At 37.8% G+C, this 27,538-nt stretch overlaps 2 protein-coding genes across 3 annotated transcripts in view; both read left to right on the forward strand.

Annotated features, from left to right (window-relative positions):
• SCAI (suppressor of cancer cell invasion) overlaps positions 1-3,128 on the forward strand; it is a gene marked incomplete at its 5' end in the record, with an annotated part of 135,728 nt that extends 132,600 nt beyond the window's left edge. Inside the window, one exon of the mRNA XM_082843584.1 lies at positions 2,214-3,128. Coding sequence (XP_082699710.1) covers positions 2,214-2,360 — 147 coding nt within the window. The 3' untranslated portion in view covers positions 2,361-3,128. The remainder of the gene's footprint in view (positions 1-2,213) is intronic.
• Positions 3,129-12,905: 9,777 nt separating this feature from the next.
• The window catches only part of GOLGA1 (golgin A1), a 51,771-nt gene continuing 37,138 nt past the window's right edge, over positions 12,906-27,538 (forward strand). The window contains exons 1-8 of one of the 2 annotated variants that reach the window (XM_082843189.1): positions 12,906-12,981; positions 13,785-13,834; positions 14,675-14,972; positions 19,672-19,762; positions 21,755-21,829; positions 22,761-22,858; positions 24,270-24,302; positions 26,704-26,832. In XM_082843189.1, the coding sequence (XP_082699315.1) occupies positions 14,838-14,972; positions 19,672-19,762; positions 21,755-21,829; positions 22,761-22,858; positions 24,270-24,302; positions 26,704-26,832 (561 nt within the window). In that variant the 5' untranslated portion in view covers positions 12,906-12,981; positions 13,785-13,834; positions 14,675-14,837. Of the gene's footprint in view, positions 12,982-13,338; positions 14,973-19,671; positions 19,763-21,754; positions 21,830-22,760; positions 22,859-24,269; positions 24,303-26,703; positions 26,833-27,538 lie in introns of those variants that run through there. The other variant, XM_082843188.1, reaches the window with a different exon arrangement.

Here is a 27,538-nt window from a genome sequence, read left to right on the forward strand (position 1 = left end):
TTCAACTTTACTGATGTTTTCTTTTGCAGTGTCTAATGTGCTCTTAATCCTATGTCCGTTTTTCATTTCAGGGATTACATTTTTCTCACCTCTAGAAGTTCTTTTTGGTTCTTATAACATTTTCCATTTTTCTCCGCATTCTATTTATGTTTTCTTTTGTGTTCTTGAATGAATAATAATAGCTAAAGTCTTTACCTACTAATACTGTATTCTCTATCATTTATAGGTTTGCTTTTTTTGTTTTTTTTCTACTGGTTAGGGGTCTCATATTTCTAATTCTTTGTATGTTTAGTAATTTTCTGTTAAACTGTGAGCATTATGAATTTTCTGATGTTGATTTCTCTATTTTGTTGTCTTTAAAGAGCGTTGGGCTTTGTTCTGGCAGGAGTTAAATTACTTGAACATCTTTTTGACCTTTCCCTGGCTTGTTTTTAAGCTTTTTAAGGGCAGATTTATTACAGTAGCATTAACATACAGATGTAGATTTATTTCAACCTAGTACTAAGAAGCATGATTTCTCTGGGGTCTCTTTTATATGTCCACTGTTTCAACACATATTCTCCACCCTTGGGGTGTTTGGTCAAAATTCAAACATGTCCCAGCCCTGTGTGAGCTGAGAGAATTGTTCAGTTTACAGTAGCCCCCCAGCAGTTCCTGGTTTTTTGTTTTTTTTCTTTTTTTAGGGTTTTTGAGCTTTTCATTATTGTCACTCCTCATAGTATTTAGTGTGGTAAAATGAGAATTTAGTCTCTGTAATATGTAATTACTGAGGCCTACAGGCACAAGAGAGATAGAAATGACCTTTTAATATATGGACCGTCATGTTAGATGTATAGAAAAATGGTAATTTATTTTTTCAGTAAATTTTAAGTATGTGGCAAAATTGTAGTCTATAGAAAGTACCAAATGAAGAAGAATTTCCAAATGAGAATCACTTTATTCTTGAAATTGTCTTCTTCTTTTGCGTCCATGTGATTACAAAAACTATTTTCTTTTTTCTTTTATTAGTCCTTTTTTTGTTTTTTCCCCTGATCTTTCATCTCTCTTTCTAGGGACTCTTTTTTTCACTCTCTTTGCTAATATGCTTAGAAACCTCATCCATTTTCATGGCTATTAATATTTATCTTCATGTAGATTGTATCAGTGTATATATTATATATGTATATAGTATGACATAAACTGCTCAAACCTGTGTTCTTCTTTTTTTTAAAATTTATTTTATTTTATTTTATTTTTGCTGCATTGGGTCTTCATTGCGTTGCGTGGGCTTTCTCTAGTTGTGGTGAGCGGGGACTACTCTTCATTGCAGTGCGCGGGCTTCTCACTGCGGTGGCTTCTCTTGTTGCAGAGCACGGGCTCTAGGCGCACAGGCTTCAGTAGTTGTGGCTCGTGGGCTCTAGAGCACAGGCTCAGTAGTTGTGGCGCACAGGCTTAGTTGCTCCGCGACATGTGGGATCTTCCTGGACCAGGGCTTGAACCCATGTCCCCTGCATTGGCAGGCGGATTCTTAACCACTCTGTCACCAGGGAAGCCCTCAAACCTGTCTTCTGAGATACGGTCCTGAATTTTCAAATTCTGGTTGACGGGCTGTCCTCTTTGTATAGCCCATTACCTTAAATAAAATATACCTAAAACCTGAAACTTTATACTATCCCCAAATTATCTCCTCCTTTACATCTCTTTTTCTCTGAGTAGCTCTCAACTCTTCTTTCAAGTCATCCATTCCTGAAATCTTAGTCATTTTTGACACCTCCTTCTCCTATAATTAATTGCCCAGGCCCATTAATTTGACCTTTTCAGGGTTTCCCATGTCTTTTCTCTCATTTTAATTTCTACTGAAACATGTATTTATTTATTCATTAACAAATACTTGTTGAAATTCTGTGTATTTTAGGATTTTCCCCCCAGCAAATAGGAATTATATGGTTTCCACAATATAGCATAGTTCCCAGAAATGATAGGCCCCAGTAAATATTCATGAAATAACTCACTAAATGAATATATTGGGTTGAACCATATGAACATATCATTTTTGGGGTCAAAGTGGTCAAATGTCAGCAATTTCGTATGTTCAACAAATATATTACCAATATGAAGGAGAAATATGCATATTAAGTTACTTCTTAATACTGTTCATATTAACAGTAATGTAAATGTGTATAATTTTCTTTCCTTAAACTATAAAATTGACTTTTCTCTTCTTTGTTTACCAGGAAACACGAAATTATCCAGAATCATATCCACAACTGCCAAGGGATGAAACAGTGGAGAACCCTCACCTCCAGAAGCACATTTTGGAATTAGCATCCATTCTGGATGTGCGAAACGTGTTCCTTGAGAATACCATAGATGACTATTAGAACAAAAATCCTCTGTTGAAACAAGTTTTCATTTGCCACAGATTTTAAATGGTGCAGTTTTCTAATGTGATGACAGACACATAGTGGTGTTATTTAGTTTTTATTTTTCAATTTAGGACCACCATTTTAAAAACAAGCTGAAAAAAATTGTTCAAACTTTTAGGGTAACTGTTTTAAAATACAATGTTTCAGGTCTTTTAAAAACTCAATCTTGGAATTTTTATTTTTTGGTTTTGAGGTATGGATACTTACCTCTAACATCTGATCCTACACTCATATAGTCACTATTCTCACCCTGAGAAGAGTAAATCATTTATTTTTGTATAATGAGGAAAACCCAACTCTTATACTTGGACCTTAAATGTGTGGATTTGGAAAATATGTAATTGTTCACAAATATGAAACTAGCCAGCATGGACTACTAAGAATCAAGAACAGAGCCCTTCCATAATATTTCTTTTCATTCCAAGTTAGTAGATAGAAAAATGTGTGATTCTTTGAAGCCTAATCAAGATAGGTCTTTTTTTTTTTTTTTCTTTTTCTTTTTGCGGTATGAGGGCCTCTCACTGCTGTGGCCTCTCCCGTTGCGGAGCACAGGCTCCGGAGGCGCAGGCCCAGCGGCCATGGCCCACGGGCCCAGCCGCTCCACGGCATGTGGGATCCTCCCGGACCGGGGCACGAACCCGTGTTCCCTGCATTGGCAGGCGGACTCTCAACTACTGCGCCACCAGGGAAGCCCAAGATAGTTCTTAAAAGCATTTAATTCGTTTAAATGCTGTCAAAGTTTCAGTAACTGTATAGGATTGATTTGCATCTGAAAAGCTGAATCTTTAATTGAGGTCTTGAGATGATACATATCATTTGGAATGTGTGAGTCCTGTGTTATCATGAGATATGTTTGCATATTTTGTTTTCTTTGTGTTCTTTGAATGCTGGAAGTGAAAAAGAACAACTTTTAAATCTTTCAGTCAAAAAATCAGGTTGTCGTTTTCATAATACAGTGTTTCCATAGGAATTCCATTTAAACTTTTATTAATGAGATCAAGTTTAAAGACTGTCTAGGTTGAGGTCTGTGGTATACAGTAGAGAGTTTGTAATCTTTTTGCCTAGTTCAGATTTATGAAACTTCAGAGTTGTTACTAATTTTAGTTGAGGGTAACTGAATTGTTATATAATTAAAATGGAAGTTGCTTTTGCATTGACAATTTGGAAATTAGGTTTTTAAAAACTCCTTATATTTACTATTTTATATTTCATGCACAAGTTTTTTATTATTTTATATAGGGTTCAGTGTATTATATAAAGATTTTTGTGTTTTTTCTTCCCTTTCATCCCCTTCATAATTTTACAGGTACTAGCTATGATTTCTTTCCCCTCTTTTGACTCCCCAGCATTCAAGTTCAGAAATTGTTGAATCAAAAGCCCTTCTACCTAATTTTCTGTACAGGCTCACAACTCTACCTCTGGCAGTCCCAGGGGAAATGAGGTGTTTGCTTTTGGTGCCTCTTTCCTATGTCCCTAGGGAAATTTTACTGTAATATTTTTAACTTGGTTTTTATTTCTAACATACAGAATTATTTTGGTCTAAGTTATTCATATATGTGTTCCAATTTGTTGGTTTTTCATCTGAAGTCTTGAAGTTATTGTTCTTGGGTTTGGGAGACTTTGTGGGGTTTTTAATTAATTTTTTAAAAGTCATTTTTGTTTGTTCTTTTAAACATTATTTCAGAAGGCTTTGGAAAAGTTACCCTGGAGAGAGATTTCCTTTGCTAGTGGGTTTTTATTATCAGATAAAGACTGCCTTCCTTTTTTCCCCCCCCCAGTACCTTAATAAACTTCATAGCTTTCCTAACAGTGTTCACCTGAACCACAGCAATAGACTGTCCTTAGTTATCTGACCTCTTGTTTCAGTTCCCTGGAAGTTCTGTGCCAGTACTAGCAACACATATTCTCCTGTTCTCTGATGCTTAAAATAATATTTATCATCCTGAGCTTTATCCTCACTTGATTAACATAAAGAACACTGGCTTGAGAATTAGGAGACCTGAGTTCTAATCCTGGCTTTCCTGGTAACTAGCTTTATGCCCTTTGACAAGTGTCTTCATGTCTCTGCTTTTTAGCACTCTCATCTGTAAAATGAAGGCATTGGCCCAAGGTTCTGTCCAATTCTGTGGTTCTATAATTTGAACTCTTGGTTCCAAAAGATATTGATTTTCCCACCCCTGCCACCTGGAAAATTGGTTTCCCTTATTTTAGTATACACAACATTTTCTTTTCTATATCCTTTTTACCTAGTTTTTGTTCAAGAAAATATCTGGGTCCCACTTAGTTGTTGTAGAAACTAGTTCAGAGAGAGAATCTCCAGAAGAAATTGGAGCTTTTGTTATTAGTAACATGTTTGTCTAAGAACAAGGGGTCTTGGAACTCACAGCTAGTGTTTAGATGATGACCTTGCTCCTCAAGTTAATAGTAGTGTAATTCCTTACTGGTGGTTAAAAATTTAAAGTGAACTAAAGTAATCTTGAGAGGAAGACTGTGCTGGAAAATTCTAAACTATTGTTTCATTCATGCCTTTAAAAAAATGTGTATTGAGCAACGCTATACTCCAGATTTTGTCCTAGGCATTGGTGAAACAGACAACGTAGACTTAAAAGTCCTTGTTTTCATGAAGCTTATATTCTAGTAGGAGGAATCAGGCAATAAATATAATAAATAAGTAAATTTATGTTAGAAAGTTTTAAATAGTATGAAGAAAATTTAGAGCGTGGCAAGGGAAATTTTTCGTTTATTTTTAGGCAGAAAATAATGTTTCAGTGAGTGATCGGGGTAGGCCTTACATTTGTGCCAACACTTGTATTCCTTTGTTGTTGTTGTTTTTTAACTTTTTGTTATGAAAATTTAAAACATACACAGAGTTTAATGACCCTTTTATATCCATTACCCAGCTTCTACATTTTAAGACCTTACTTTAATTGAGGAAGAGGAAATGAAAAAGGACAATCACTCAATGGGCTCAAGATGGCAATGGCAGAGAATCTTATTTTCTCAATATATACTGCTCCCCTTTATGAATATTAAAATGTTAAACCCTTTATTCATTTTTAGAATTCATAGAAATTTAAATTTTGGAACTAAGAACAAAGCAAAACAATGGGAAAGGGCACTTCTTTGCTTTCAAATTGCACAAACTCCCCCCTGGAGATTCTGATAGTGTCTCACCTCACCTAAGAACCACTGTAAACAAAATAGTGTAAGAGTGCAAGAAGTCAGTTATATACAAAACAAAATTAAGCACAATGGAATTGTTTTCTCTTTCTTTGTCCGTATATTTCTGCAGTTGATAAAGCGACTATCTTCCCTAATTTACAGAAGAGAAAGCTGAGACCCCAAAAAACTCAGTTTTTTTTCATAAAGATGGAGCTAGAACTAAAACTCAAATCTCCTAATCTCAGCCCAGTCTTTCCAGTAGCTCAGGTTGCTTTCTATAATGAACAAGAAAGGAATAATTAGAGATTTATATTTTGGCACAAAAGCTATGGTATTTTTTTAATATATCAAATATTGAAACCAGTAAATCAATCAGCCCCAGCAAATTTTAATTTATTATTTATAAAAAAATCCACAAGTCAGACATTTTATCTTTGATTTTAGCCAGGGTATATCCTTTGTGTATGTGTGTGTGTGTGTTTTCTTCCTAGGAAGTGGTGCTCTCAAAAACCTCTCAAAGCACATAGAATTTATTGTACCCTTTATATTTTTACCAAGTTGAAATGTTTTGAGATTATAAAAGCAAAGTGCAATCTAGTCGTGACTGAAATTTTCCTGGTAAAGGATCTGGGTTTTATTTTTTCTCACTTGTGGCTACTATGCTTTGTTTTCTTCTTGCAGTAGTATTCCCTGAGACAGATTAGGTGGTGATTGAACTGAATTTCTTTGAGGTAAAGGGAAAAGCAACAAATCCAATGTATATATTAATTATGAGAGCTTTCATTAGCATTTTTCTCCAAGTTTAATCTCTGACCTGTGTGAGTTAGTAACTTTTTGTCTCTTAGAAGGGTTTTGGACTCTGTTGAAAAATCCAGAGACTTGTAATCAGTCTGATATACAGAGAATATTCTGGACAGGAAATATAGTAAGGTACTAAGGTCTGCAAACTTGGCTACTGCCTGTGATGCAGAACCACCTCCCCATCCTAAGTGAGTAAAAAGATTTGATATGAATATGAATGGTATGAATCTCCTGGTGATATTTTGTGTGTATATGTTCCTGTATGTTTGTTTGGAGAGTATTAAGGATATTTACATTGAGGGCTCTTTTGTTGTCCTTATTTATTTGAAATTCTTATTTTATTTGCAGTGGCATGTATATATTTTCATGATGCTGAATCTCTGTGTATACTTTTTGTATATATGTACATATTTGTAAATATATGGTATGCAGAGATACAGTATGTATATATTATATACCCATACCCATTGTGGGCTGAATTTATTTAAGTTCTGTGAGGACATCATGGTGGCATTGTTCATGCTGCTGTAATTAGGTTGTGGCTGTATCTCAATCGTGAGCCTCTATTTTGAGGGGCTTGTGTTTGGGTAAAATGGACTAATTTGGAGTTGAAATTAGGACATGAAGATCTTAACAGAAAGCTGGATATTCTTAGCTTTAAAATCATCTGCCAATTTCCATTTAAACTGATGATAAATTAGTGATATGAACCTGAAAAACCTAAGTATGTGAAACTGAGACACCAGCAGGTTCTTAAGCTATATTAGTACTTTATTTTCTTGCCTGTAGTTGGGTATTATTACTTAGTAACATATGTATTTATATTGAGAATCAAGGGGCAGTGGAAAAAATTACTTTGATCACATTTCAAAATAGATAGGAAAATGTCCTTTAAGTAGGGAAATATGTTCCTAGTTGCCATTTTAATGCCTGATACCACAGTTTAATTTGGGAACAATTTTTTTTCACCAGTGTGTCTCATCTTACCTCTGTGAGGCAGAAAATGGAGCATTAGGTAGAGGAGGGCTTTACCTAGGTAGGGTCGAATTTAATGAGGAACAAGAGGTTGATAACCTTTATATTTGCAGCAGCTGTGATTAATTTAGTCCTGTCTTGGCATTTCTAACGAGAGATTTTTCTAATTGGAACTGCATATCAAAGATGAGTATGCTTATCTGAGAAAATGCTTCCAGTGAATAAAATGCCTCCAGTTGTATTTCTTTGTCTCTATGAGACCACTGTGTTCTGCAAATTGATACATTCACACACGAAGTAGGATTCTTAATATTAGGTGCATGGCATGCTATAAAAGTGGGGCCTTCAAACCTCTACCAAGAATGACAGGTAGGGGAGGATAAGAGGATAGTAAATATGTGCAGTGCCAATTTGTGAACCTATGGAATATCACAGAGATCAATATTCGGTTACTCGGGTCTTCACTGGGCATGTTTATTTGCACGGAAGAGTGTAGGAGATATTTAGTATACACTTGAATACATTCACCACAAAAATTAAGTAGGGGTTATTTTTTTGCTTGATAAAATATAACTGCAAACAACTATTTACCCCGTTATTCTTCAGAAGATTAAATCTATCTGATCCAATTTTAAATTATCTTAAAGAGAAAAGTCAGGAGTCATTTCTACTGTCCTCCAAAATGTTACATTTGCCTCTTCATTGTATTTTTAATATGTCAGCCAAGTATTCATAACACTTCCCAATTACAGTGTTAAATTTTAAATAAAGTTGTAATAGCCTTTTTCTTAAATACATATTAAAATTTGGTGATGTATTCTTTCTGAGAAAATCAGTGAAAACGTTCATAGTGTCTGATGTTCGAGTTGTTTTAGTAACCAAATCATTTATTGCAACTGGAGAGTAGCAGAGCAGATGTTATGCTATTTAAAATTCATGGAACTGACTCATGCTTAATGTGGACATTGATTTGAGGAGAGCAGCAGCATTTAGAAGTGTAGTAGATGAGACTGACATTGTGAATATGACCTCTGACTCTCTAACAGTCAGGTTGCAATTAAATAAGAATTGCTTAGAAAACCAAGTCCTCTCTCCCCCTATTCTCCTGCAGTCTTAGACATGGATACTTTATACCTGTTCATGCTGTACCTCCAGTTCTTTCCTGGATACTGTGACCACTTTACCTTAAAAAACAATTTTATTAAGGCAGTTCATCTTCCTCAAACGAGAATTTCAAAACATAATAATTACACTGTGTCCCAGCTTCACTGAATTTTTGAACACAGAGATTTATTAAACATGCCTTGTGTTTAAGGAAGGATAATTGATGTGTAAATGGAATCAATCACCTATTGAAGGGAAGGATGTCAGGATGATGTAGGGGGACATGCCCTTAAATGGGTAAAGATAAATGTATTAAGTCAAGTGTAACTAATTTGTTGATGCCATAGAAATATTTCCTTTGGAATTCTGTAGATATGAAATGTTTTCTTAAGCTAAAATTGATATTTTTAACTTAGTTTGGTGTAATAGTGACTTTTAAGAAGAATTCCATTTCGATATAACGTTGTTAACCACTGACTGAAGCACCATTTCTTAATTTAAAAATATTTTTGTTAATTTGTGTTTTTTTAAAGTTATATTTTAAATTATCAAACTATTCTAAGCAGTATGATTTTTTAAAAAACATATTTGAACAGTGCTTTCAGAGTTTTTTAGCAGTTTGAGGTATACTAATTCTGCACTCCAGATTCACTTAATCATAAAGCCTGAATTTGGTCATAGAACAGACTATAAATTGGCAATATTTTCCTATTTTGGTGAACAATTCCAGTCTACATCCCAAGACAATCATCTTTTTAGGTGTAGTATTGTTTATTGAGACATTGGTAATTTTAGGGTTGAGTTTTTTTACTTTTCTGATAGGCTTATGGAATGAAGATTAATAGAATGAGTGTTTATGTCACTTCAGAATGAGATGGGGAATTATAGCTAGCCTTCCTTTAGGTATGCAGTAAACATTATTTAAAATTTTATATTACTAATATTTTTTTTTAATTTATTTTATTTTTGGCTGCGTTGGGTCTTCGCTGCACGCAGGCTTTCTCGAGTTGGGTTAGCGGGGGCTACTCTTTGTTGCGGTGCGCGGGCTTCTCACTGCAGTGGCTTCTCTTGTTGCGGAGCATGGCCTCTAGGCACGTGGGCTTCAGTAGTTGTGGCACGTGGGCTCAGTAATTGTGGCTCACAGGCTCTAGAGCACAGGCTCAGTAGTTGTGGCACATGGGCTTAGTTGCTCTGCGGCATGTGGGATCTTCCTGGGCCAGGGGTCGAACCCGTGTCTCCTGCATTGGCAGGCAGATTGTTAACCACTGCGCCACCAGGGAAGCCCTATATTACTAATATTCTTTTCTCTTTTGAAACTGTCATGAATGTCCACTTATCTGTGGTTGAAAATTAAGATTTGTAAACATTACAATTTGACCCATAAGTCTTTTCAAACATCAAATCAGTAAAATGGTTTGATATTTTCAAACATCAAACCATTGTAAAATGTGAAATGATCATATATGATAATCCCAAGAGTAAATATTTCCAAACATATAGAAATAAACACTATTTAAATTAAAAAATCTATTCCTACCCCTTCTTTGCATGTTACTGACTTTTTTTTTAGATTATAGGTATGTGTTGTAATGTATTAAAAATCTGCAGGAAAAATTGCTTCAAATGTTTTAGGGCAATGAGAATTTTTATTTACTATTTCTTGCAGAATGAGTTTTTAAAAAAACTTTTGTTTCTTTATTATTAAAAAGAACTCAATGGTTCAGTAAAATATTTTAGGACTTTGTGTTTGTGACTTTTTATAGTTATCTGGTTACATTCCTTTCATCACATAGATCATATGACTAGTTCTCCAGCTGTTTTTTATTTGTTGTTTTTAATAAACCTTGCCACTCAACAATCAAGAGATACATTTTGGAGGCTTCTTCCTGTCAAAGTAGAAAGGTCTTAGGTAATAGGAAAGGCAGATGCAATGTCCTACCATTTTCATAGTAGAGTTTACAAATGAAGGAATTTATCCAAATAGGTTTATCTTCACTGTGTAGCACCAGTAAAAATAGTGGTTTCACTAATCATTGAATGTGATGAAGCAGTTTTAAATCATTTCCTACTTAGCTCTAAAGAATTTTGTCATTTCAGGCCACATTATTATTTTCTCTGAGTAGTTTCCATTGTAAGGTTGAATACCTTTTTCTTTATTCAAGTCATCACTAAAGGTTAAGATAATCAAATAGGAGTTAAAATAAGTTATATTTGGTCTTTTTTCCCTGAAAATAATGGTGAATCTATTGTCTATATTATGGATATTAGGCAGAAATGCACTTGTTTCAATCATAGCAGAAATTACATTTGGAGAATATAATTACTTAATTTCCTAGTGGTGTGAAATACTTTTTAAAAATTGTGCTTGTCTGTAACTGAAATGTTATAGAATTGTAACACTATAAGGATTATAGAGGTATATTTATTAGCTCTCTTTGAGAGGTTGAAGCACAATAATTTTCACGTAACAGTTCTTATCCAAGTGCTGCTAATCTGTCGTGCAAATAATGAAGCTATTTGGTTGCCTATCTAGCTATTCACAAATCACTGTAATCCTTGAAACGTAGTCTTGTTGCTCATTTGTATTAAATTTTGGGTATTGTGGGTTAATACTTTAGAACAAAATCCATCAACTCAGCTCTGTGAGACAAGAAACCATTTGGATTCACTAGTTTTATGTGTTCTCAGTAGAATTAAATTTGAAGGGGCTATTTACCACCAATGACTAAGGGGGAAAATTATATTGTCAATGTCATTTGACTTGAACAACTGTGGTATTGTAAAAGTCTTACCTGTTGTGTTTCTAAATTGCTTAAGCCATACATACTCTTAAGGATGTTTTCCTATTGTGTTCCTTTTCAGCAGCCTTTTTCTGCTTTGTCTGTTATGGCTAATATGTCATAGACTTTAGAAATTGAGAAGTTATCAAAACATTTTATTTTCTTGATCATCACTTTTGACTCTTGTATGGTACGTGATTTGTCATAAAGGATAGCAAGCCTTTCACTACTTAAGTAAATGAATATCAGAGTAAACACTGTGATTCTGCAGAGCAGATTCAGTAGGCCCTTGTCTTTTCCAATGTTTTCTTCTGTTATATGGTGCCTACCACCTTGAGGGCTCTTAAATAGTAGAGGATGGAGAGTTAAACATTGTTTTGATGTTTATTGAATAACAAGATTACAGAATATTTGATTTTTGTTGTCAGTGTATTGAAGACATTTTTGCATTGATAAATGTTCTCTCTAGGAATGTGATTACATTCATCAGGTGTGAACTCTTGTAAATGAATTTTGTATCTTGAATTCACGTATATATTAAGTGTATCATCGATATAAAAATAAACATTATTTGCTTAAAGTTTTTGCTACTTCTTCAGAATTGTTGACAACATAAGGGCTAAACTGATAGGGTTTGCTTCTTTCAGATAATTCCTCGGTTACTTGAAACAGTCTTGAGGTTGAGGATTTGATGCTGTTGTTTTAGTTTGTAAATTTCTGCTACGTCCTCGTCTTGGTTTTTTCCCTGCCCTCCTCCAGGTGGGACACACTGAGGGAGGGATTGTTTCAGGGGATTGGGTGGAAGCTGCTGGCCCTCAGGCTGGTGTTGGGTCTGGGCAAGAACATGTGCAACTTCAATGTGGAATGTCTGGCTTGGTTGGCATTAAGGAGTGGAGACCCGACGTAGGCTACCAGTTTGTACTGTAATTTTGTACAAGGCAGTTTTACCTCTCTGGACTTTCTTCATCTGTCAAAAGTTGGAGGCCCATTAGTGGCTAGTGGTGGGCTGCCGCTAGCGTGTGTTTCTAATGAAATGCAATATATCAGACTGCACTATATAATAAGGGTATGATTCCGGAAACTCTTCTTTCAATGACACATTACGTGTCCTACAAGTGGGTCACAGGCACAAAACTGAAAACACCCATTACGAAGCGCGAGTTCCCAGTACTAACGTGTGGAGCCATAGGTTCCAGCGTGAGGAAGGCGGCAGGGGCTTGCAGGGACAAGGCGGCCGTGTAGGGTGCAGACTGGGATGCAGGGAGAGGAGTGAAAAGTCTGGGTTGGGCCAGCGCAGCCACGGCCTGAGGTTTCCACGCCGCAGGCTGGCACCACCGCAGCAATCAGTTCTTTCCCCTTTGCACCAGGCTCCTACCACTTCCCCTGCTCCGCACCGCCCCCTTTAAAAAAAGAAAAAAAAAGGAAAGAAGTGCTTCAGCCATCCAGCCCTCCTACGAGGGTTTGGCCGCCTGCTGACGTGGCGGGCCGGCTTCAGGGAGCGCCTAGCCCCGCGCCCTCCAGCGGTTCCGGCCCAACCGCCACCCCGAAGCTCGCGCCGGCCGCCAGGGAGACGGCGCTCAGGCGCATGCGCACGGTGGGACGGCCCCGCGCGCAGCCACTTCCGGCGCGCTGGTGGAAGTGCGGTTCCGGGTTGCTGCTCTGCCCGCAGGCCGGCTGTGGGGGCTGGTGACGCGGGCCGGCGCTCACGAGAGGCCCCGGAGGCGGGGCTCTTCCGGCTGCCCAGAGAGCGGCAGGTGCGCGGGCGGGGACCGGAGACACGAGCAGGCCCCTCTTTCTCCCGGTGGTCTCGGAGTGCGCCCAAAGAGGCCCCGACTGGGTTGCCCAAGACCCAAGGCGGAGGGCAGTACCGCGGTGCAGAAAGGACGAGGGTGGGGGCAGAGGCGGGCTCCCCGGCCTGGGAACCTGAAGGCTGGGGTTCCGGAATTTCCCCCCCTGCGCGACTTTGGACCAGTCACTCTTCCTCTCTGGGTCTCGGTTTCCCTGCTGTCAAATGGGAGACACATTGGTCCTTACCTTCTTTGACAGTCCACGCACGGGCGGGTCTGGAAGGAGACTGAGTGGGATCCAAACTGCCGTGGCAGGTGGCTGGCCCCCGGGCATTAGAAAGCTCTTTTACCCAACTTAGCCATCCTTTTTCTCAGCGACTTTCTTAGTGCGAGTCAAGGCTCTGGGGTCTGGCCGGGTAAACAGTGTGACTGTCAGAATCAACTGAAATAAATACTGGCCCTGGGAAACCTTAATCTCGTTAAAGTTCTTTGGCTCACTGCTCCTCCCAAGGCGAAGTGAGTTTAGCCACTTACTACAATGAGAGATTCTGTTCTTTGTGCCTTTAAGTGAAGCTCTTAGGCAAATCACAGATGCAAAGACCAGGGTGAGGGAGGGGAGACCCCTGAGGATTGTGGTAGCACAGATTTTCTCTCCCCCTCACCTTAGTCCTTCCTGCCTCCTCTTCCACACCCCTGGCCCGACCCCGCAACATTTTGGCCTTACACTTGAGAGGAAATATTCAATGCATTTTATTTTTGTCTTCATGCAGGACAGAAAGCTTTGACCTCCAAGCTGTTTTAAATCTAGTAGATAAGCCAGGTGAGTAGGTGGTTTACAGACATTGAAGGTAAAACTTTTGAAGAATTGTACAGACTTAAATGGATGCTCTGAAGTGGTAAGAAGTCATTTGTACATCTTAGAGTGGAGCTTAGTTATCCTCCACAAAATATCAAAAGTTAAGTTTGGACCCAGAATGTAAATGTTTCATGCACGTTAGGAGGGAAAGATGATTGAATATCATGTAAAACATTGTGAGAAAAGAAATTGACTTGAGGTAATTTTAGTCACTCTTAAAAAAGAGAACCACACAGCATTTCCAGGAAACATTTAAGGATATCTGATACGTTGGCTGGCTTGCCTGTTTTTTTAGGAAAAAAGTTGTCAACATTTTCTAGTGAACAGCTGATTCCAAACCATCTTGGAACATTAGAACATTATACCTTCTCCCTGTATTGAGTTACATGCTTTTGTCTAAACTGTAGTTGAACTTAATATTATTGGGGGAAGGATTCAGAAGCATTATGTTAATGTTTGCCGTGGGAAATTTTACTTGATGTGTTACATGCCACAGCCAATGTGGTGTAATTAAAAAAAAAAAAGAGTAAGGACTTGTGAGTCAGAGTCCTGGGTTCAAATGCCAACGCTGCATTTAGCCACACAATCTTTGGCAGATTACTTCACCTCCTTGAGACTGGATTTCCTTATCTGTACGTGCATCTGTAGCACCTAAGTGCTTTTCAGATGTTTAGTAATTGTGTTCTAGTAAGTGTGCATGTAAACTTATGAAACTTAATCTTGAAACCTGAAGCTTAACAAAACAACCCAGATGTGAAATTTCTCTGGTGTTTAACTTAGAGCGCTCTTTCATCTGATTTATAGATACGGTATTGCCACAAGCCTTTGGCCCACATTTCAGTGGGAATGCAGTTAGTTTGGATATCTGGAACTTTTTAGGCACCTGTCTCGGAATTCCTGGTTGCTGGCCTAACGACTGTTGGGGGTTCAAGACCTGGCCATCAGTGCAGGATAGTCAAACAGCAAAATGTTTGCAAAACTAAAGAAGAAAATTGCAGAAGAGACTGCTGTCGCTCAGAGGCCAGGAGGTGCTACTAGGATCCCACGATCAGTGAGCAAGGAATCAGTTGCCTCCATGGGAGCTGACTCAGGAGATGACTTTGTAAGTATCTTCTCTAGTTTTTAATGTTTGGTACAGCCTCATTGTATTTTTAAAATAATATTTCAGGGAATCTTTGCAATACATTTTTATTATATTATTTTGTAATAGCCATTTATATATATATATATATATTTAGATATTTATGTATTTATTTGGCTGCTCTGGGTCTTAGTTGCGGCCCTCAGGATCTTTGTTGCGGCACGCAGGATCTTTAGTTGCAGCATGCGGGATCTTGAGTTGCAGCATGCAGGATCTTGAGTTGCAGCATGTGAATTCTCAGTTGCAGCATGTGGGATCTAGTTCTCTGACCAGGAATCGAACCTGGGCCCCCTGCATTGGGAGCATGGAGTCTTTAGCTACTGGACCACCAGGGAAGTCCCTCCAATAAGTATTTTCTTTTAAAATTGCAAGATTATTTGTAGTTTATATCTGATTCTTCTTGCTCTGAGGTGCTTTTCTATTTTTTTTCTTATTTTTCGTGGGTCCCTTTGCATATTCTCTACATTGTCCTCTTGTACTCTTTTTTCATCTATATACCTTGTGCATCTTCTTTTACATTTCGTTTCTCGAAATACTTTGGCTTGTTGTGTCTGCACATATATACACTCTAAGTCATTGTTGCTTAGCGAGGTCTGTGAGTTTGGTGTGGAATTAGCCAGGGAATTAGCACTATTTTAGTGGGAAAATTGATGAAAAGATTGCACTGATGGCTGCATTGTATCCCTTATTTGTAAAATACCTTTGTAGCTGGAAAGATTTGAGGATGCTGCTGTGTTAGGTAAGTGTCATGCCTTAGGATTAAAATCGGGTCGGTGGCATATGACAGGATCCTCTTAAAGTTAGATAACTTAAAAGAAGTTATTTATAATGCTTGATATATGTAAAAGAATGTATGTAATGTAAGTGTAAAGTATAAGGCATAAAAATAAAATGAATACTTGTTAAATCTGTCACCTATACAGAGAACTAGAACATTATCGGTGCTGTCAAAGCCACTTGTTTGCTCCTTCTTGGTTCCCTTCCCTTTCCGCCCCTTCAGGTAACCTGTCCAAAAGTTTGTGTATATCAGTCCTTTGCTTTTTAAAATATCCTACCAGATACATGTATATTCATAAACAATCTGTTGTTTAATGTTGCTTGTTTTCAAACTTTATAAAAATGGTACACTATAGGTTATTCATTTATTTTTACTGCTGTATAAAATTCCAGCATTTGAAAAGGCCACAATTTGTCTCTGTCTTCTACTAGTGATAGATACTTGAGTTGTTTCCATGGTCAGATGAGTCCTCCTTTCTTATACTATCTGTTCAGGTCAGATTACGTGGCAGAAGCTATTAGGTTATTGGGGTGGAACAATAGATGACCAGATCTAAATTATCATTGGCTCCTGTATTTAACAGGAAATATAAATGCACGTTTGATCACCAGGCTGAAGGACATAGTTTTAATGCTGAGTTCTGTGGCAGAAGTACTTGCTTTGCCTTCACACTGACTTGCTAAATGAAGTCTCTCATCTTGAATGTATTCCAGATATGGAGATTGGCCTGAATTCAGGAAATACTTTGCTGTGTGACTTCTAAAGTTATCTGTTTGAACTTATTTATGTATACATTCTGATCTTCACTCCCTATCTCCAGACCTTTATATCCCATTGCATATATTTCTCCAACCAGGTGCCTTTCCTCTGGTATCTCAAATTCTAACATGAACAAAACTGAATTCATTAACTCCATTTCTACATGTGCACGTTCATCCCCCAAGTCACCAGCAAGAAACCTTGGAGACATTTTAGACTCTTGGCTTCTTCACTTCTTGGTGTCCAGTTAGTCAGAAAGTATTTTGGCTTCCATCTCCTGACTCAAACTTACCCTTTGTACTCCATTTACTAGTAGTACATTTTACTTCCATTTTATTTCAGGCTGTCTTTCTTTCGTGGACAAATGTGGTAGCCTATCTGGGCCCCCTGGCTCCAGTAACTCCCCAGAGCGGACCTGTTCATGTCTGTCCAATGCTTGAAACTCCTCAGTGGCTTCCCCATCATCTGCAGGATGAAGTGCAAAGTCATTATTATAGTATAATGGTAAACCTCTGTGGTCTTGTCACAGCTAACCCATCCGACCGTTATCTCATTCTACTTTCCTATACCCTGTGCTCCAGCCATTGTACATTGAACTTAATGTACTTTATGGAATGGACAACTTTCCATCATACCTACAAATGTTTGCATATTCTGTCTCCTCTCTCTGGAATTTCTCCTATGTCCTCCTCTCACTTCTGAATTCCTCTGACATACTTGTGTGCATCCTTCAAGACTTGGCTCACATGTTACTTCCAGGAAGCCCCCTTGACCCGACCTGCCCATCTCACCCCCTTTACTCTTTATCCCTACTGGCTGAATTTGGTCCCTTGTCTCCTATATCCTGTGTAATATCACCTGTTACACTGCATTGTTGATGATTTGCTTGTTTGGCTCTCCCACTAAACTGGGAGCTTCATGAGAGGCAGTAGAGTAACAGTTAGGAACTCAGGCCAGGTTATGGAGGTAGACCTGGATTTGATTCCTCTTTCATCATTATTGTGTGACCTTGGGAAAATTTTTTGTCACTTTTCTGTGCCTTAATTTCCACATCTATAAAATGGAGATAGGAACTATACCTGTCTTTATTAAAGTATGTGTGTTGGGGCAGGGTGGGCAGGCAAGGTTCTCCCCTAGGTTCAATTATTCATTAGAAGAACTCACAGGACTCAGCATATAGTTTTACTCACTACTATCATTTACCACAGTGAAAACATTTACTACAAGGAAAAATTAGCAAAGGGAAAAGGTGCATGAACAAAGTCTGGAGGAAACCAGGCGCAGGCTTCCAAGAGTCCTCTCCCAGTGGAGTTGCATAGGGCACACTTATTTCCCTCAGCAAGGAATTGTGACAACACAGGATAAAATGTTATCTATCAAGGAAGCTCATTAGAGACTCAGTGCCCAGGAATTTTACTGGAGGCTAGTCATATAGGCACCCTCTGCCTAGCATTTACCAAAATTCCAGACTCCTAGAACGAAAACAGGTGTTCAGCATAAACCATATTTTTGGCACAATTAGTTTAGGTACAGTGAGCCATTCTTATCAGGAATGGTGAGAACCCTTGTAAAATCTAAGTTCCCACAGGCCAGCCAAGGGCTCGCCTTACAAGCAGGCCTTGCCAAGGATAGCAGTCTCAGGCCTGGGATGTTAACTCTTTTCTGCATAGTATATAAAACACTTAGTATAGTGCCTGGCTCTTAATAAGCACTTCGTAATTCGTAGTTGCTGCAGCTGCTGCTGTTTTAGGTCGGGACTCCGTTTCACCACTGTTTCCAGTGCTTAGCACAGTGCTAAGAATAGATGTCTCACTGACAGTAATAATCATAACTTGTACTACTAATAGATGATACGTATTAAAGTTAATTACGTGCCAGGCTGTGTTTTCAAGACCTGACAAATATTCATTTATTTAATCTTCATCACAGCTTTGTGACGTAGATTATGTTTGTTACATTTTACATGTGAGGAAACCAGTGCACAGAGAAGTTAAGTAATTGGTCCAAGTTCTTGTAGTTTGTTAGTGGTAAAGATGGGACTTTAACCTGGGCCTTCCGCCTCCTGAGACTCCCTTTTAACTATACCCTCCATAATGGACAAGTAAGTGGCTCAGTGGGTAAATGAATATTTAAAATGAGTTGTTCAACCACCTTTAAATACATTTTGGCAGTAAATGGGGAAGACTGAAGACTGGATATTAGATACTATTATTTTTAATTTTGTTAGGTATAATAATGGTATTGTGGCGATAAAGGAAAATGTCCTTATATTTTAGAAATGTTTATCAAAATATTTAGGATGAAATGTCAATGTCTGCTATTTGAAGTACTATAGTAGAATAAAAATTGATGAAGCAAATATGGGAAAAATCAGCAGTTGTTAAAGTAGAGAGAGAGTGTTCATTAAACCACCCTCCTTACTCTTCTGTATTTTTAAAATTTTATAATCAAAAGTAGAAAGATAAAGTGATTTATTTATTAGCAGTAGTAAGCAGTGCCCAAAGTAGTAGCAGTGCACATGTTTTAAGATAAGCTAAATTATTGGGAAAATTTGATGTCTCATTAATACAGTGATTTACTGAATGTATATTATCTGCTAAAGTTTTTGATGCATTTTAGAGCTATAGATTGATACCCCTTTGTTTTACAGATGAAGATACTGAAACTTTATCAATGTCAGTGATAGGTTCTTCATCACAGACCAACCAGCCTTTCTTTGATCCCTTGCTAAAGAACTTTCTTCCCTTTACCTCAGGATTTTACCTTTGGAAAAATAAAGTGCTTTACTTTTTTATCTGAAAATATATTTTTTTGTATTATGTACTTGGTGTAATATGATCATAATGGATTTGTTTACCACTGTGTATTCCAGTAGTGTGTGTGCGCGCATACACACACACACACACACACACACACACAATTTATCTGTTTTGCATCTTGTATCTCCTCACATTATACATGGAGGTAGTGTTGCTTCTACTTTATAGTTAGAGAAACTTTTCAGTTATCACTTAAAGTGTAACCAAACCTAAAATAAGAGTTGTTGCTTTCTGATTGAATATTGTGGTCTCACGCTGCTAAAAATCCAGGTATGAATACAACCTCTTATATCTGTCTCAACAGGCGTCTGATGGAAGCAGCTCCAGAGAAGATCTTTCATCCCAGCTTTTGAGAAGGAATGAACAGATACGGAAATTAGAGGCCAGGCTTTCTGGTATGTCTAAGAACTCATAAGAAGCAAACAAAGGAAACTTGCCTTGCCTGACCCTCTTTGCCTATAAAAAAGCCAAACAGCATAACCTTACAGTTATTTTGACATATTTTGATATTCTCAGTCAAAAAGGAGCAACTTGTACCCCCTTTAATCCCTTCTTTTGTTAGTGTACTGAATAGTGTAAATTCAAAACTGAGTTTTAAAGTTAAAAAAAAAAAAACTGACGTTTTTCTGCTCCTGAGATTTCTAGCCGTGGATATAAAAGGTATTAAAAGTATATGTAGATTTAACTATCTTTCATCCATTAGCCTAGCTTGCTTTCAGGTGGAGAGGGTTAGGAGATAGCATTTTTAGGGAATGGCCAACAGATGTTGGATTCTTCAGCACCAGACAGGGTTTGGTGCTATGTTGCCACTTGCTACAGATACATATCACCTGTGTAATGTCCTTCTGGGTCTTTGGGCTACTTTTCAGTGGTATTTCTAACTTCAGCACCTGTATAGAAGCTATAACTCTCATTATGTCTTTTATGTGCAGTTTACGATGTACACCACTCCTATTACATTCTTTGCCTGAGCAGAGGGCATATTTGTGATAGAGTTGTGAGTTCTTATTTTGGTTTCTGCCAATAGATACATTTTGAAAGCTTCAGCCTGTGAAGTGGTCAATGACTTCTGTGTTTGTTTTTGTCCTTTGGCCTTATGCCCATTTTACTGTAATGAAAGCAACAGACTACAAAATTCACCAAGTTGTATGTGAAATATTTGTGTTTGTGTAGTTATCAAAGGTATATAGTATAACTCACAGCTCCTAGCTAGTCCATTATCTCATTTTGTTCTCACTCTAGCCTAACAATGCTTAGTGACATTAAAGTCACAGAGGTAGCAGGTGGTAGAGCTGGGATCCAAACCACTACAGTCTGCTTTAAACTCAATTGTTATTATCCTGTTACCCCTACCTGTAAGTAATACCAGTAACAGAGGTGAAGTAACTTTATATTTGTTCAGTGTTGGGGAGAAAGCTCTAAGGTAATATGGATCTTCCCTAAATAGTTTGGGCTTGACTGATGTTAGAGGAGGGACAGGGAAGAGGACTGACATTTATTAAGCCCACTTATGTCCTGGGCATTTACCTACAGGCTCAGTGTGAATAATAATAACAGCCACAGTATCAGCTACCCTTTATTGAGCATTGTGTGCAACGTGCTTAAAGCACTTAGTTTGTTTTATAATTAAGGCATATAGAACATTTAGTTTATTATCTAATACATCCTTTGAGGTAGATAAATTAATATCATCATTTCATAAATGAAGAAACTAATACTTAGGATCAATAATTTGCTTAAGGTCTCTCAGCTAAGGACTGACAGAGTTGGGATTTGAACTAAAGCCTGTCTGCTTTTCCACTATACCATACTATCTTCTTTGGCTACCAAGGTAATTAATTCTGACTTTCACCTTTAATATGTCATAGGCAGCTCAGTTCTGTGTAGAAAGGAAGCTGACTTTTCTAGAGAATTAAGTACTTTTATTGCAAAGGCAATACTGTGGTAAGATGTTTGCTATTGCCCTAACCACTGTCACTCAGTTGTATGGACTCTTAAGTGAGCTGTTCAGTGAATTCCCTTTGATCTATCCTACTGCTAAGACTGGAAAGGAAGGTGAAACTGAGATTTGAAATTAAGTAATGAGATAATGGTTTTCATGGCGGGGCATTTCTGATGACCAGACCAGGCCCAGTTCTTGTTCTCTCTCAAGACTAAACAAATCTGCCTGTTTGTATTCACCATTTACACTGTGGGTAGTTTGTACTATACCTGTTTGCCTGTGTTGTTCATTGTTAATGGGAGGCTGTCTGCCCAGCTTTCCTTAACAGGAATGGTTTTCAGGTTGAGAAAATCATCATCATTTTCATTCATTTTTTTTTGTTTAATTAACTTCCTTTCCTGATGTTTGTCCATTCCTGGTATGTGCGTCACCCTCCTCACCCAAGACTATGCTGAACAGGTCCGAAACTTGCAGAAGATAAAAGAGAAGCTTGAAATTGCATTAGAAAAACACCAGGATTGTACGTATTTTTTTTCCTGCTTTTTTCAATCTTTCCAGGGTTTAGTTTTTTGAAATGAAACAATAGCGTATGGTTAAGTTTGTCCTTCATCATAGCCCAGATCTTTATTTTATAAGTAGTGTACTTCTTAATCAAGTTGATATAACATTTATCTGATAGTTATAAGCATACAGTTCATCCTTATGTTGCTTTATGGGCATGCTTCTTAGGAGAAGGTTATTATGTATCTCATCCAGTTGGCTGGTTTATTGGCTGCCCTTAGTTTTTAGTAAAATCAAGTGCCTGGTCCTTGGGCCTACATTAAGAAACTTTGGTTCTAGCCATAGCTTCATTGCTGCTTTGTTCAAGAACTGGGGAAAATATCTGTCATCACTCCTCTAACAATAGAACATACATTTTGTTTAGTTTACCCTAAATCATATGTTCTCCTTTGGGTTCAATCCAAGAAAGATGCTAACAGAAGTAGAAAGTTATTTTTTGTTGATATAATATATACTAAAAAAAATTTTTTGAGGAAAATAAAGTGGAAGAAGTGTTTTGCTGTGTTTTGACTTTTTGTTTTAATTCTGATAAAGTAGTAGTAGCCATCACTTAGCAATAGCATTGGTGTTTTCTGGCAACCTACCTAACTCAGTGTTCTATCACTGTATCATTTAAAAAGTTACCCTTTGGCATCTTCCTAAATGTATATACTTGACTATAACAAAAAACCAAGAACAATTGGAAACAAACTAAAACAAAACTGTGGTCTATTACTAAGGGCAAAAGATTCTGGGAAAGTCAAGATGGGTCAGGTTTTTCCCAGTCTCATAATCCACTCTGTGACCTTGGCCTTTTTTGTTAGGGGACAGTTGTAAAGTAATCACATGGGCTATTTGACATGCTGTTCTGAAATATCTCCATATCTCAAATAGAGCCTCTTTGTTAACAGCTTCCATGCGGAAATTTCAAGAGCAGAATGAGACATTCCAAGCCAACAGAGCCAAAATGGCAGAAGGACTGGCTTTGGCATTAGCCAGAAAGGACCAGGTATTTTATATGTGGCACTGCCCAAGGCTGGTGGAAAGATTTCACTTAGTGACATGATTTCAAAAATCATGCCATAAACCTGGTAGAAGATATTTACAACCCAGGAGAAAAGGAATGCTATATAAGTTCTTTGAGATTTCATTTGGCCTTAGGGTGGGAAATTATTAAGGAACTTTACAGTTATAATCATGAAATGTGTCCATAATGTGAGAGTATCATTTTCCAAACTGTATAACTTTGTAAAATGGAGAGGAAAGTAGTGTGTTCGTAATCTGGTGGTGAACCCCAAGATAAGGAAAAACGTCTCTGCCCTCCAAAAACCTGTCTGAAAGCCTAGTCACAAAACACTTGCCTTTATAGTGGAGAAGGTGCTATCAAGCTAGTGATCATCCATGGAGTACATAGTTCTTACAACCTCTGTCCCAAGTTTCCTCATCCCCAGCCAACTAGACTGAGAGGAACTTCTGTAATCTCAGTAGAACCATCCATTGAAAGATGCTGAATGAATGACAATAAGAAACTAATACTATTACTGGCTCTTAAAATAATTATAAAGTATATTTTGTTCAATGGCATTTTGAATTTAAGATAAGCATCAAAATACTGTAATGATAATTCTGATTTATTAAGATAGGGTCAATTTATTATATTACATTTCCTTTTAAGAAAATACATTATTTCATCTGCAGTAGGTGGGGTGGTTGGTTGACTTGTTTTACAGTGTGTATTAGTCATGTCAGACATTTACTAGCCAGAAAAAAAAAAATCATTCACCAATAATTAGTGAATAACTGTGATATGAATTTATATAAATGAAGAGATAATCTAAAATTGGTGGACTCTGATTGTAGGCAGTTGGGATATAGCCTTTTGTACCAGTGGTTATTTTTTCCCCTCTTCTGTGATTGGTGAATAAGGGGCATAATCCCTTCTCCTTTAACTTTTATCAGATGGCATAACAGATACTGGTAAAGTGAAAATGAGAAGGAAAATAATGATTGGGGGCTGCTGAAGACAACCCCTGCCCCCCGCCTGTTTTTCAGTCAATTAATTTTTATAGAGCAGTTGTAGAATTACCAACACAGCTGGTCCCAGCTACCCACTCCCAAGAAATATTAATAGTACTCATAGAAAAACCCTCAGGAATAAGCTGAAAACTGCATCAGAACATCAGATACAGCCTTGTTTGGGTGCTCTGCTTAGTAAAAATTTGCAGGCTTATGTATGTGCTTTAGAATTTTATATAAAGTTCATTTTCTTTTCCTTTTAGGACTCTTGGCTTTCTTTATATTTGCTGTTTTGTTTGGTTGATTGGTTGCTTTGGGTGGAGAGGGTTATTTTGTTTTCTTAAGATCTTGGTATTATTGATACTCTTCCCTGGAAACTGTACTTTTTTATTGTTTTGTTTTAGGAATGGTCAGAAAAAATGGATCAGCTTGAAAAGGTTAGTTCATCTTTGTTTTTGTCTCATTGTGAATGTTGGCCTCTTCTCTGGGGCTTGGAAAATGCTTTCTTCAGTACCTAGTACACTGATGGCTATACCACCTCTTGGAAGCAGGGCACTGGGTGATTAGACATTGACTTAGAAAGCTCTTGTCTTCCTTTTCCTTGGTGGGTGTACTGGATATCTTTTGTTTGCCCCTCCAGGTACACTCTCCACCCCCTCTCCTACCTTTCTCTGAGTACGAAGGCTGATAGGGAATGCATCAGCAGGGCTCCATTGCCCTCTGGCTTCTAATTAAGTGTGCCTGTGGGAAACATAAAAAGAACTATGTGTAGAAGAGTGTGGTCGGGAAGTTTATTCCCTCAGCCATCTCCATGGGAGATCCCTTCAGTTTGGATGCATCCCATGGCCCAAGGTCACAGCTTCAGCTGGACCTTTGGTTCACCCTCTGATAGAGCTTCTCTTTTTGTGTTTCTTGTAACCTATTTATCCCTTTGCCCCTTTATGCCAACTGTTACTAGCACATCATCTCTTTTGGGTTTTCTTACCCCACCCACAGCTTTGAAAAGTCCCTTTATTAGACTGTCTGCAGAATATCTACTTTGAGTCTGTTTCTTGCTGGGGCTCTGATTGACACAGTGGTAACATTAGGAATAATTTTTGAGGATGCAGTTGGGAAGGATGACGTTTCTGAAGGCTCAGCATTGAGTAGATAAGAGAACCTCTTAGCTAGACACAGACGAGGAGAATTGATTATTCCAGCACCATAGCTTGTGTAACACTGTGTAGGTGCCTTATGTAATGTATTCCTGGCTCCCAGACATGAACAGGAAGATGAAATTTCACACCTACAATTAGAAAGACATTTTAATTTAAAATAATCAATAGTCAATTTGCTCAGCCCACATTATGTGCTGCTTCCTAATTCATTCCTTGTTTTCATTGAGTACTCCTAAGTTACTCTTTATGGTAGAAAATTATTTCTTTTCTTTTTCTATTTTTTTTTTTGCCACACCATGTGGCATGCAGGATCTTAGTTCCCCAACCAGGGATCGAACCCGTGCCCCCTGCATTGGGAGCACAGAGTCCTAACCGCTGGACTGCCAGGGAAGTCCAGAAAATTATTTCTTAGATTGATATATTCAGTTGTAAAATATATTTACTGTTAATTTTATTAAACAGATGAGTTTTATTATTGCTCCATTCTTGGGATGAAACACGAAGTTAAACCAGCGATTTTCTTTGTGTGTTCTGTAGAAATCTGATTACCCAAGCTATCAGAATGCCTTAACGTATTTACGTAAGGAAAGAATTACAGAAGAGTCAAGCTATGTCCCAAAGAAACTTGTGCTTAAAAAATATATATCTAAACATGGTGTTAATTATGGTCTTCTTAAATATGAAGGTATGGGTTAGGTTAAAGTTTTCTTGTCTTGAAAGAAACACTTAAGATTGTAGCAGTTGAATTCTCATTGGACTATTTTTTCATCTTTTAAAATTATGGTAAAGGGGGAATCCATATAGGACTGAACTAAATAAAATCTACTTCAGTTCACTAAGATCTTTTCTCTCCATCCCCCCGCCCTACCGCAGGAGAGGTTGGGAAATATTTTAGACCAGGAAAGAGTAATGAGGCATCTATGTAGGTCTTTTAAGCCACTGTGATTTTTGGAAGTGTTATTTTTAGACTGTTTCAATTTTTTTTTATTTAATTTTTTTATACAGCAAGTTCTTTTTTAAAAATTTTTTTTAAATTTATTTTTTATACAGCAGGTCCTTATTAGTTATCCATTTTGTACATATTAGTGTATACATGTCAATCCCAATCTCCCAGTCCCACCACCCCTCCCCCCCCCAGTTTTAATTTATTTTTAATCAAGAATTGGAAACTGCGACAACAGGGTTTGTCCTGAATAGAATCCATCTCAGGAAGCTATTATTTAGTAAATTGTAACCTCCTGACACCAGTCATGTCTAATTTTTGTTGACTTGCTATCTGAACTTACTAACCAAAATTAGTTCTACTTAAATGCATCTAATTTTTTAAGAGCATTCAGTCTTGTTCCAGTTATTCATGTTATTCAACCAGTTCAGTGTGTCATTGAGATAGACATGTAAAATGGATGTCTGCAATTGCTAATCAAACTTAAGCACTTTTCAAGTGTTAAGTAATTGTTGCTCTTGTTCCCCTTTTCACAGCTATCATTTAAAACATATTTATTTCTAACTTAAAGAATTTATAGATAATTTTGTAGATAATTACCGTAAAGCTTCCCATTATCAATGTATTATTGCTACTGATAAGAAATTGTCTTCAGATTTTCCTTTATTAAGAATTCTGCTTGTATAATACGGATTTCTAATGTCCTAGTTGCCTGAGCTGATATCTTCTTTTGCATAGGATAAAAGGTTTCTGACAGCTCAGTTACAGGAAATGAAGAACCAGAGTTTGAATCTTTTCCAAAGGAGAGATGAAATGGATGAATTAGAGGGGTTCCAGCAGCAGGAACTAAGTAAAGTAAAGCACATGGTATGCGTTTTTGTTTTAGAAGCTAAATCCTGAATAGATGATTTTGCTAGTCATCACTCTCTAACTGCTGATAAGCATACCTTAGTTGTCTTTGATACTAATCATATTTGTATGTTTTTCAGTTTGTTAAAGTGGAAAAGTTCTGTTTGAAATGTATTTCCTTTTCCTTTTTAAACTACTGGTCATATGAGACCCCTTCTAAGCTCACAAAAATGTTATGAAAGCTTGCCTTATTGGTCCAGATTTTTTGTAATTTATTAATTAATTTATTTTTGGCTGCATTGGGTCTTTGTTGCTACACGCGGGCTTTCTTTAGTTGCGGCAAGCGGGGGCTATTCTTTTTTTTTTTTTTTTTTTTTTTTTTGCGGTACGCGGGCCTCTCACTGTTGTGGCCTCTCCCGTTGCGGAGCACAGGCTCCAGACGCGCAGGCTCAGCGGCCATGGCTCACGGGCCCAGCCGCTCCGCGGCATGTAGGATCTTCCCGGACCAGGGCATGAACCCGTGTCCCCTGCATCGGCAGGCAGACTCTCAACCACTGCGCCACCAGGGAAGCCCGGGGGCTACTGTTCATTATGGTGCGCGGACTTCTCGTTGCAGTGGCTACTCTTGTTGCAGAGCATGGGCTCTAGGTGTGCGGGCTTCAATAGTTGTGGCTCGCGGGCTCTAGAGCACAGGCTCAGTAGTTGTGGCGCATGGGCTTAGTTG

Source organism: Leucopleurus acutus (assembly GCF_964270905.1).
Source record: "Leucopleurus acutus genome assembly, chromosome: 7".
NCBI lineage: Eukaryota > Metazoa > Chordata > Mammalia > Artiodactyla > Delphinidae > Leucopleurus > Leucopleurus acutus.